The sequence below is a fragment of the Rattus norvegicus genome, chromosome 13 (assembly GCF_036323735.1).
Source record: "Rattus norvegicus strain BN/NHsdMcwi chromosome 13, GRCr8, whole genome shotgun sequence".
In the NCBI taxonomy this organism is placed as follows: Eukaryota; Metazoa; Chordata; class Mammalia; order Rodentia; family Muridae; genus Rattus; species Rattus norvegicus.
In genome coordinates, this window is record NC_086031.1 from 50,826,319 (window position 1) to 50,837,781 (window position 11,463).

Genomic DNA, 11,463 nt, shown 5'->3' on the forward strand with positions numbered 1-11,463 from the left:
TGCCTGGCTTTTGTATAGATGCTGGAGACCTGAACTCAAGTCCTTTCATTTCCGTGGTATGAAGTTCACTGAGCTATCTCCTCACCCCTGGTTACACAGTAAGACAGTTGATAGCCAAGTAAAAGCAAGCTTTAAGTGTGTGTTGTTGCTGACTGACCAAAATTTATATTGCATTTTAGTGGACCATAACCCTTTCTCCTATTCTGCTTTAATTGAAAGTAGGTCTTTCTTTCTTTTCCTCTTTTTGTTTTTGTTTTGTTTTGGGGATAGAATCTCTAGGTATCCCTGGTTGGTTGTAACTCACTATGGCTTCAAACTTAGAGATCCACCTGCCTCTGCCTCCCAATGGCTAGGATTAAAGGGGTGTGCACTACAGCCTTTACCCTTCCTCATAAAGCAACTCATCCATTTATTGGATGCACATTTCATTTAGAAACAATTTTGAAATCTTTGTAAATTATTTACCATACCTAACTGGAAAAAAACAATTATATATACCTTTGGGTAAAAGTTAAATGTGAAAAAAATAAAAAGTTGATGAGATTTGGAATAATGAGTTCCTTCACAGTTTATATAATAAATAAAAATTGGGATGCAAGAAAAATAAAAACATTGGCAGCTGTATTGTTTGTTCAGGGAGCTGCCAAAGGCCTGAACTGCGGCTGAAGGAATATGACCTGTGTGTGCTGTTACCATGCTGCCACAGCCTTCCAAAAGCTTCCTGCTGCCCGTGAATAAAATCTAACCTCTCTCTGGTTGGAAGCCCTCACTACAAGGTATGTACTAGTGAGCTAGTAACCTCCTACCATAGGCTCGTGGCTTCTGGACTAGTTTGATGCCCTGCACAAGTCGACGGCCTTGGCCAGTTTTGGATGGCTACTTGTAGTCTCATCTCAAATGCTGCCCCAGGTCACCCAGCTATTCATGACCACAGTTCTCCCTGAGAGCTGACGCTTTATTTCATTTGTGTCCCTCCCAGAACCCAAGCAGAAAGCCTGGATTTGCCTATACTCGGTCTTCAGGGGCTGGCTCAGCTCTGCACATCCATTGCGTGCCATATGATAACAGACACCCAAGCCTCAGAGCTGACTGACTCTGTAATGAAGACAACCAGTGAGAGAGAAGATGGCAAGATGAGGCATTACTGAACTAAAGAGAAGCAACAGTAAGTTAGTACAGAAGTTATGACCAAGAAAGTTGGCTCATCAACAGAAACCAGAAAGCCATCTCTGCAGGAATCAGAGGGATGGACAGGCTGGGCCGGGATGGGGGAATGCAGAGGTGCTCAGTAACATTGAACCTCTGGCTGGCTGTATCACATGGCCTTACTTGCTCACATGGTCATATCTGTGTAAAACATGGTAAGGTAAGAAATTGTGACCACTTCATTCTTGCCCTCCTACTCTACACATGTCCGGTGATGTTGAAGCAGCTGGGTCCATACTTCCAATGATTATAAGGGTTTGATGTGAACACTTGAAAAAACACAACCACCCCTCTCAAGTCTATTAGCTTGTGCCCCCCCCTCAATCTTGATACTCCTAGTTGAAAGTAAGTTTTGAAAAAGCTAGAACGAGAACAAGGACCATGCTTGCATTATCTTGGAAGTTTTTGTGGTAGAAAATTAACTTTTAATACTTTTATTTTACAATAAGAAAGAATGATGTTTCAGAGTGGGGAGGTGTCTGAGAATCTAAAAGCTGATGGAACTCTCTTTCCCTTTAGAACTTCTGTGTCTTCTGAGCTCTTGTAAAGCAACTGACCTTTAATCGTGGTTAAGTTAACTCATGTTAGGACTTCATTAATTTGGCACAGTAGCCCTTCTGGAGGTACTGTAGTTACAGGAATACTCAATGACAACATCGGACTATGGAAAACTTGGGGTGATATGAAAGATGGTTCCTAGAAGCATTTAAAAGTGTCCCTCCAATTAAGGAAGGCTCTAGCTGAACTGGCTTTCAGTCCATAAATGAACAAATGAATATTTGTCAGTATTTTCCACATGCAGTTGTTGGAGATGCAAAGGTGTTCCAGATGAGAAACACACGATAGAAACATCCTACCCCACCAACTGAGGAACCAAAAGTTGTGTGGTATAGATTTAGGTACAGTTCGGAAGGCGGAGCCCAGGAAGACACTTATTGGCCACTGACGTTGGCCAAGCTTCCTTTTGTACAGGGCGTAAGTGTAGCCATGGCTGACACTGCTCACAGCTGGATGTGGAAGAAATTTGAATTAAATAATTACTTAGTGAAAACTAGAAGGAAAAAACCCGTGACTAGGAACCTTTCCTAAAGGAGGTATCAATAAAGGGTTTCCTTAGCAACTAACTGACACTGAAATCTTACATATGAGTCTGGGGAAAGGCTGTGGGATGGGGGCGACACTGAACTGGGGAGCCAGGTTGTAGTGCGTGCAAAGGCTTAGAAGTGAGAGGAAGTTCAAGAAAGCTAGTCTAACAAGGTCCTGGGAGAACGTAGAGACTGCTATGAGTTGAGGCTGGAAGATGAAGGCAGGAGCAAACCGTGAAACAACCCTGAAGCCCTGGGACCCTGCTTGAGTCTTAAGCTTCCATTGTTAATTGTTTATTTTCACATTGATTTATGTATGTGTGAGGGGAGTCTCTCCTTTCACCACTCAGTTCCCGGGAATTGAACTCAGGTCCGTGGTCTTGGCAGCACACGCTTTTATGCTTGGAGCCATCTCCGTGGAAAGGAAATATTTTTGAAGCCATGGTAGATGTGAACATTAGAAGGCCAATGTTATCCTGGGCGTGGTGATCACCTTTCCTCCTAGCATTTAGGAGGCAATTGCAGGCCCATCCCTGTAACTTCAAGGTCAGTACCATCTGCATAGCTAGTTCCAGGACAGCCAGGACTATGTAGAGAGATCCTGTCTCAAAAAGCAAACCAAACGGAAGGAAACAATATTGGTTTCTATCAGAACACATTGAGGCAAAGTTCATGGGAGGAAGCAAGGAGCTGCAATGATGTTTCCCAGTTCATCTCAGGATTCTTCCTCATAATGTGTGCCATAGGCTGATGGCGAGTTAGGCCAGCATGTTCAATGTGGGAGGAGACTGGGGACTTCCTGTTGCATGAATGGAACAAGAAAGGGAGGGCTATCTTAGAGGCTGGCTTCTGTGACATGTGAGAGACAAGATGACGTTCCTTATATAATACATGTTTGTATGCCAGGGAAGATGAACACTTGTCTCTAGTTAATGGCGAATATGAGTTTCCTATAATTAAATTTTATAAACAATTTGTATTCACTTCAGCAGAGTCAATGCATAAGGCAAGAGAAGACCTATTTTAGGCTTTAGATATTGAGATTAAAAAAGAAAAGCCTGTGGTCCCTAAAAGGAAAGTTTAAACTCATGAAAGAGAGGAAGAGCAGTGCAAGAAATGAACCAAAGAGTTATGTCTCAGGCAGGTTGTTGCTAAGTAAATACTAAGACCCATAGATGCTAGAGCAGGTTCAAGGGATGGAGGGACCCTGAGTGAATGACCTGAGGCTTCAAGCAAGTGACAGGATTTGAGCTGTGTCTTACAAGGATGAAGAGAACTCAAATCGATTTAAGAATCTATTGATGACCTATTTATCAAGCAACAAGCTAACAAGTGTAAAACGATTCCTTCCTTTAAGATGCTTTCATTGTAGTGGTGACACAAGTACATGAAGAGATGGCTTTCCAGAAAATGGAGGAGCACAGCTACTGTTTAAGGATATAGGGGCTGGCAAGATGGCTTCTTGGGTAAAGGTGTGTGCTGCCAAGACCACAGACCTGAGTTCAATTCCTGGCGAACTAAGTGGTGAAAGGAGAGACTCCCCTCACACATACAAAAATCAGTGTGAAAAAAAAATTTAGGAGGGTTGCAGTCCATCCAGTTAGCCCGGAAGGGGACATTTATGGTATATGGGTCTCCAGAATCTAGGCAGTAGATGATCAAGAGGCCTGGTTTTGTTCCTTTTCTAATTGCTATGACAGCTTAAAGGAGGAAGTATTTATTCCAGCCTGCAGTTCCATGGCAGGGAAAGCACATCACCGGGACGGATCCTGTCTGTGGCAGTGGGGACTTGAGGCCCAGCTTGCTCACATCTTGGAAGACCAAGAAGCAGAGAGTCCTGTCCAGACCAGGTTAGTTTTAATCTAGCTTGGCCTTATTTCTCTTAGGTAGGTCCTGTGTCCAGAAGGTTCCACAACTTCCCTAAACATCCCCTTCATCTGGGGAGCCAAGTGCTCAGACATGAACCTGTGGAGGACGTGGTTTACAGTTATACCATAGTAGAGTGCCAGACAGCCTCTGAAGATGCCAGGAAGCCATTTAGACAGCCTCTGGAGATGCCAGGAAGCCAATTCCATAGTATGGACGGATAATAGGTCTGACCTTAGTGCTCTCACCACCCGCTGCCCCTCTTGCTAGATTGTGTGACTCAAACTTCTCTGTATTCAGAGAACGCATGCGTAGGCCGAGGTCATGGTGTACAGGGTGGATTGGAGTAAGGGCAATCGGACAGGAAAGAGGGCAGGTTCAATGCAACCAACAAATCCTAGAGCAATCGCTTTAGGAGAATGTATACACAGTGGAGGGAGAAAAGCCGACCGGTGCTGCTAAAACAGCCCTCATATGCCGGATCCTGAAGGAACGATGAAGGTTTAATTGTGATGGCTCTTCCTTAAAGCTCACCGCAGCCAGCACTGCACATCACCCTTGCCTGCTGTGTTGACGTTGGTATGTTATGCACAATTGAAAATCCTCTGGGCTTTGAGAAAAGCCAGAGAAGGCCTTGCATCTGTGTCATAGCTTGAATGTATCTTCTCCAAATTCATACGGAGTTGGAACACTTGGGAGGTGGTTATGCTTTGAGAGCAGAGCTACCTGACAGGAATCAGTGACCTTATGGAAGAAAGTACAGGCTGGGAATACGGTTGGATGGTACAGTAGTTGTCTAGCATGTACAAGGCAAGACCCTGGCTTCCACCCCTAGCAGTGCAGCAAGAGGGGGAAAGGAAGGGGGGAGAAGAAGGGAAGGAAAGGAAAGGGAGGAAGGGAAGGGAAGGGGAGTAGAGGGAAGGAAGGAAAGGAGATGGAGAGAGGGAAGGGAAGGAGAGGGAGAGAGGGAAGGGAAGGAGAGGGAGAGAGGGAAGGTAAGGAGAGGGAGAGAGGGAAGGGAAGGAGAGGGAGGGGAGGAAAGGGAAAGGGAGGAAAGGGAAGGGGAGAGGGGAGAGAAGGGAAGGGAAGGAGTAAGAGGGGAGGGAGGGAGGGTGGGAAAGTGTTTTAGTTAGGGTCTTATTGCTGTGAACAGACACCATGATCTATGTAAGTTTTATAAGGAACAACATTTAATTGGAGCTGATTTACAGGTTCAGAGGTTCAGTCCATTATCATCAAGGCAGCATCCAGGCAGGCATGGTATGGGAGGAGCTGAGTTCTACATCTTCACCCAAGGGAAGCCAGGAACAGACTGAGCATCCTCAGGCAGCTAGGAGTAGGGTCTACAAGCCCACCCCCACAGTGACATACTTCCTCCAACAAGGCCACACCTTCTAATAGTGCCACTCCCTGGGCCAGGCATTTACAAACCATCACAGAAGGGAAGGAGAGGAGGAGGTAGAGGGTTTCCAATTCTCTTACTATCTTATGTGGGTCCGCCATGAGGGTGTCGCTCTATATTCAGATGCAATTCCTCTCACAACCTCACCATATCAGTTCCTCTGCCTTAGGCATCAGCTTCCACACTGTCTCTCACCACTCGCTGACCATCATGCTATCGTATTGTCTTTTGAGAAAACACCAAGCCTGAATCTAGGCTTGCCGGCTTCCAGGTATGTATTCAGACGAGTGGCCAAGGCTGTGTGATTCATTGTAGCCCCCCAAGTCCGCGCAGGTGTGGAGATGGGTAACACACACCAGTGGCATTTTTCCATTTGGGTTTTGCCTTGCCTTTATTCTGTGCCTGCCTCTGAGATTGCCGAGACCAAGAAAGTCTAACACTGAAATGGCTGTGTGGTCCCTAGAGCCCTGCCAAGCTCGACAGCCAGACACAGGGGCACTGCACTGAGCCATAGCTGCCATGGGTCACTACCAGCCTGTCAACCTAAAGAGAAGTGACAAGAGGCATGTTCACAACTAACAGATGGTGTTTCACTGCGCCCTTTGACCTGTCCAGACCAGCTTGCAAGGTGTCTTGTTATGACTGTCTCTTTTCATAGCAGGCTTGTTGAACAGGTCTGAGTTTATGGTCTGTGTGGCAAGAGAGTCACTCATCTTCTCAGGGCAGGTGATGCTACAATTTCCAGAGGGCCGGAGGAGTTTGGCGGCCATTGTAAGGTGCAGTGGGAGGTTGTGCAGAGGCTGAAGCAACTGGATCCTGAGCTTGCCGAGCCAATAGGGTGAGGTCCTGGTACTTACCGAACAGGGCAGCAGTGACAGGAGAGAAATGTGGCTATCTCCAAATGTCCTCTGTCTCCTCCTGTCCACCATGTTTCCAGGTCGGCAGTGTCTTCTCTCCCATGAGTGGAGAATGTGATGTGCTTATATACGCCTTAGTAATGTGACTGCCCTGTTTACATAGCAGATCATTGAGACCGTCAGTGAAAGGAGCGTTGGAATTTACATGTCTGCTACCGTGATTGATATCTATAAGATGCCTAACAGCTATTAAAACCAAGACTACCTGGTGTCTGTGTGCACACGCTCATGCGCTCGTGTTGTGTCTATGTGTTTGTATAGGTACATGCATTTGTGCATGCAGGTTTTCATGCACATGGAAGCTGGAAGCCAATGTTGCTCTGCATCTTAAGTTTTTGGGACAGGTTTTCCTGGAACCTAAAGTCTGCTAGGCTTGATCCAGAGGTTCATCTCCCTCTGCTCTCCCAGTACTAGGGTTCCTACATGTGCCACTGGCTTTTACATGGGTCCGGAGCATCCAAAAATCAGTTCCTTACATCAGCAAGGCAGGCACTTTACTAAATGTCAGCTCCTCAGGACCTGACCGAGTCATCTTTAAGACACTAATGCCATACAGAAGTACTTGCGTATTGAGAATCTAAGTAACGAAGAACACTGGAGAATGAGCGCAGCATGCTATAAGTGTATCACTGGGGTTCTGTTCTTTTCGGTCCCTCTTCCGGGTTGGGTGGGAGGGGGAGGACATGTGGGAGAGAAGAGAAAGCCTTGTGGTAAATGCAGCTGCTGGAGAGTTTGGATTTGGTACTGTGGGCACTGCCAGCAGTTGAACAAATTCCCAAGGTGCTTGTATTTGCTGAGATTCTGTGATGAAACTGAGAGGTACCCAGCTCACTGTAGTAGAGGGGACATTGAGAATTTCCGAGCTCGTACAAAACGCAAAAGGCGTCTGCAGCTGGAAGCAGGTGCTTCATTTCCACAGGAATCCATCTCTCGTCACATGGCCTGCCTTCCTGTGTTTTGCTACATTTTCAGACAAGTCTCCACCCGGGTGTTGGTGACAAGAGACACATCAGTTCCAGATGTTTGCTGTGGTAGCATCGCTCCCAGAGGAGATTAGCTTCTTTGCCCAGAAACTCTAGAAGATAATCTGTAGTTGGCGGTCCTCTACCATGTTTGGGCAGTCTCTCTCTTGGGAGCCATCATGACAGTTTGGCCAGGGACAATGACCATTCTTGTAAGCAGAGGTCACAGTCTGCCCCCAACATGAGATATGGACTAGGAGGTGGAGGAAAAAGTAGTTCCTGAAAGGAGAATATGTCTTCTTACCAAAAGAAGGGGAGAGGGATGCTTTACAGTCACGATCAGATACCACAAAGGGTTTATGTCTACAAAGCCCCAGCCTGCTAGTACTCAGCTCCCATGAAGCCAAGAGATGCAGTCACCTCAGGATGACCCTGTACCCAGCTATCTGTGGTCATTCTGTGACATAGCCTCTCTGTTGCTTTTCAAGGCTGTTTCTTGCTTTAAAAGCTTAAATATAAGTGATCATGGTAGAGAACCTCAGATCGGTTCCAGTTTCTGGTCCCTAGCATAACACAAGTAGTGTAGAGTTGTAGAAAATGGCTATCTTGACACACAAGTCCTCTGTCAGTTAATATCTCCTCTTTTTAAAAGTGAATTATATCGTATTATTTATATCCCTCTATTGCACAAGTTTCACTGGGTCAACCTTGATATCTTTCTCATGTCAACATGCAAAATGTTTTCTAGAGACAGCTTACCATCTCTGAACACGGATGCACCTGCAATGTAGTCAGTTATTTTCCTGCTCATGGCTCTTTCAAGCACTTCTGTCATGGGCAGGCCTATGTACACAGCCCAGTAGCCCTTTGTAAGTACAGCTATCAGAGGTTAGATATGTTCAAGGTTATGGACAGGCATGGTGTCACAGCCTTCAATTCCAGCATTTTGTGACTAAGGGCAGGTGAACCTCTGAGAATCTGAGGACAGCCTGGTCTACATGGTGAGTTCCAGGACAGCCAGGGCTATGTAGAAAAACCCTGTCTCAAGAAAAATATGTTCTAGGTTATATGGACTTTGTCCTTTCTTTTCCAAAGCATTTTTATGTGTGTATGTACATGTATGCGTTAATGTGTATATAGGTATATATGTGTAGGTAGGCATGCGTGTGTGCATGTATGTGTGTGTGTGTGTGTGTGTGTGTGTGTGTGTGTGTGTGTAGTTGTGGCTATCCTGGAACTTGCTCTATACACCAGAGTGCTAGCCTTGAACTCACAGAGACCCTCCTGACTCTGCTTCCTGAGTGCTGAGATTAAAAGTGTGCACCACCACTACCCAGCTATTTTGTATTTTTTAAACATGGGTTCTGGCCACTGCTCTAGGTACCTGTGCTTGCAAGGTCGGTGCTTTATAACTGAGCCGTGTCCAGCCCCTCTGCTGGACACACACACATGTGTTTGCACACCTGACCCTTGTTGGGTATCTCCAAACTTTTCGTTATTACTAACCCGATAGGTGGAATGCCATGTTATTTTTTTATTTACATTTGGCATTTTTAAAAATTTATTTTCATTTTTTGAGACAGGGTTTCTCTGTAGCCCAGGCTATCCTGGAAGTGACTGAGTAGACCACGTGCCTCAGACTCAGAGACCTGCCTGCCTCTGTCTCCTGAGTGCTGGGGTTCAATACGTGTGCCACCGTGCCCGTCTAGAGTTATTTTTATGTGAATGAGTGTTTCGGCTGCATATATGTACGGGCATCATATATGTGCCTGGTATTCAGAAGAGGGTGTCCGATCTCCCGGAACTGGAGTTACAGAGAGTTGTGAGCTGCCATGTGGGTGCTGGGAACTGAACCTGGGTCCTCGTGCTCTTAATCGCTCCACTCCCTTATTTACATTTTAAAACCACTGGTGATAGATTTAGGGATGTAGCTCGGTGGAGAGCAATGGTCCAGGGCCTGGAGTTTGCTTCCAGTGTTGTTCAAAATAATAAAGGAAGAAAAGGGACGGGGGTGGGGATGACAAGATAGGCCTAGTGGGCCCCTGTCTACAGGATCTGCTTGAGTTTGAGGCCAGAGTGAAACCCTGTCTCAAACCAACAAAAGCCAAAGACTGCAAAGGGAATTGGGAATTTTTTTTTTTCTCTTTACTGTTTTATTTTTATTTTTCCTGTCTCTGGTATGTAGCTTGTGTACCTGAGTGTACGGGCGCACCCGCACATGGACAGGCTGGATCGAGGTCATCCATAATCCCCCCCACCCTCCCACCCCCCCACCTCCCCACCCCCGGTCACTCTCACTTCTCGGCCTTATTACTTGACAGGATGCCTCACTGAGTGGAGAGTTTTGGTTCAGTTACCTCCTGAGGGACCCGCCCATCTCGCTACCCCAATAGTGGCATCACACACAGGCATGCTTGTAACATGTGAAGTTGATTTTGGATGCTGAAGATGCCAGGTATCTCAGTTTCTCATGCTTTGAGGAGCAAACACTGTTAATGACCGCTCCAGTCTTGTGGTCTTGAAACTAGAGGAGTCCTTTCAGTCCCTTTGGGGTATACCTAACATGGTTGGGAAGATGGACCCATTTTACAGACAGAGCAAGGAAGGCCAAGAAAACACACTGGGCTAAGACCATACATAGAGGATCAGTGGTCAATTAGGGGCTGGATACTGAGCCTCCCTCTCTCACCCTGGGCTGTCTCCTGCTTTCGGTAAAGGTAGATGACGCCAGAGATGAAGCCATCGTTGGCACAGGTGGCCAGCCCTGACTCTTGTTCTGAAGTTGCTAGCTCCCAGTGGTCCACAGGCTGGGTCACCAGGCGTTCCCACGCTCCAGCCTGCTCCAGGGAGTCTAAGGCGGCTTCCAGCGCCTCCTTGTATGGAAGGCTGGAAGGGTTGGTCCTGGTAGTCAGACAAACAAGTCCACCCGGCTTGGTGACTCTTAGGAGCTCAGGTATGGCACTGCAGGGCACCTGTCCCTCACTGAGAGCGCCCACAATGATCACGGCGTCAAAGGTCCCTTTAGGGTAGGGCAGCGGCTCCTGGCCCAGGGTACAGAGGCTAAGGTGGTTGTACAGGCCACGGGCTCGGGCCTGCTTCAGCATTTCTGGGCTTCCGTCCACCCCCTGCACCTGAAGGAAGCCCCGAGCCTGTAGCTCCACAGCTACCAGGCCAGTGCCACAGGCCACATCCAGGATCAGGGCATCATGGGGTGGGCCCTGAAGGGCTTGACTGAGACAATCCACAGCAAGGCGTGGGGCTCGATACTTCAAAGCAGCCACATCCCTACGGAGCCTGCTTCTCCAGGCAGAGGTGCGGGAAGTGGAGGGGGGAATTGGGAATTTTTAATCTATCTGGTAACACAAAGACTCAACGTGCATTGGACATCAGAAGCTTAGATCTGGAAAAACTCAAGACGTCCTGTTATCGTGGTCATTTCTCAGGTGAACAAACAGAGCTAAGGAAAGCATACCTAAGTGACCAAGATCATGAGTAGTCTCATACCGGAGTGTAAACGTTTGTCTCTTTGGTGTGTGTGTGTGTGTGTGTGTGTGTGTGTGTGTGTGTTTGTGTGTTTTGTCTGCATGTCTGTACACCACATGTGTGCCTGGTGTTCTGAAGGCTAGAAAACGGTGCCAATTCCCCTGGAGCCAGATTTACAGATGGTTGTGAGTTGCCATGTGGGTGCTGGGAATCGATCCTGGGTCCTCTGAAAGAGCAGCCAGTGCTCTTAACCACTGAACCATGTCTGCAGCCTGTCTTGGAATTTTAGATCAGTCATTTTAATCTGCTGTCACCAGAGCCCCCATAAATTAATTTCTCTAGCTTGTGCTTCACCGGTAGTATGGCTTCTGATGTCCCTGTGCCACAGAGAAGGTTGTTCCCAAGCCTAGTGAATTGTTGCCGCTGTGGCCAGCCCTTGCCCTGCCCTGTGGAGAATGGGAGTTTCCCACCCATTTAACACCAACTCAGGATAAATCAAGAAAGAAAAATCAGTCCCCCTCTGCCCTTCCCTCACTGCCCCG

The 11,463-nt window shown here is 47.0% G+C and overlaps 1 protein-coding gene and 1 long non-coding RNA gene across 2 annotated transcripts; one reads left to right on the top strand and one right to left on the bottom strand.

The window, feature by feature from the left end:
* Positions 1 to 641: 641 nt before the first annotated feature.
* Positions 642 to 5,007, top strand: LOC102547822 (uncharacterized). Its single transcript, XR_358942.5, has 3 exons — positions 642 to 776; positions 980 to 1,165; positions 3,992 to 5,007. It is a non-coding gene; the product is annotated as an uncharacterized LOC102547822 (long non-coding RNA).
* Positions 5,008 to 9,697: 4,690 nt separating this feature from the next.
* On the bottom strand, positions 9,698 to 10,758 carry Mett27l1 (methyltransferase 27 like 1; the record flags this gene model as incomplete). Its single annotated transcript, XM_039091331.2, has 1 exon — positions 9,698 to 10,758. A coding segment is annotated over one exon (675 nt), but the record flags the coding sequence as incomplete, so codon positions are not given.
* Positions 10,759 to 11,463: the final 705 nt, after the last annotated feature.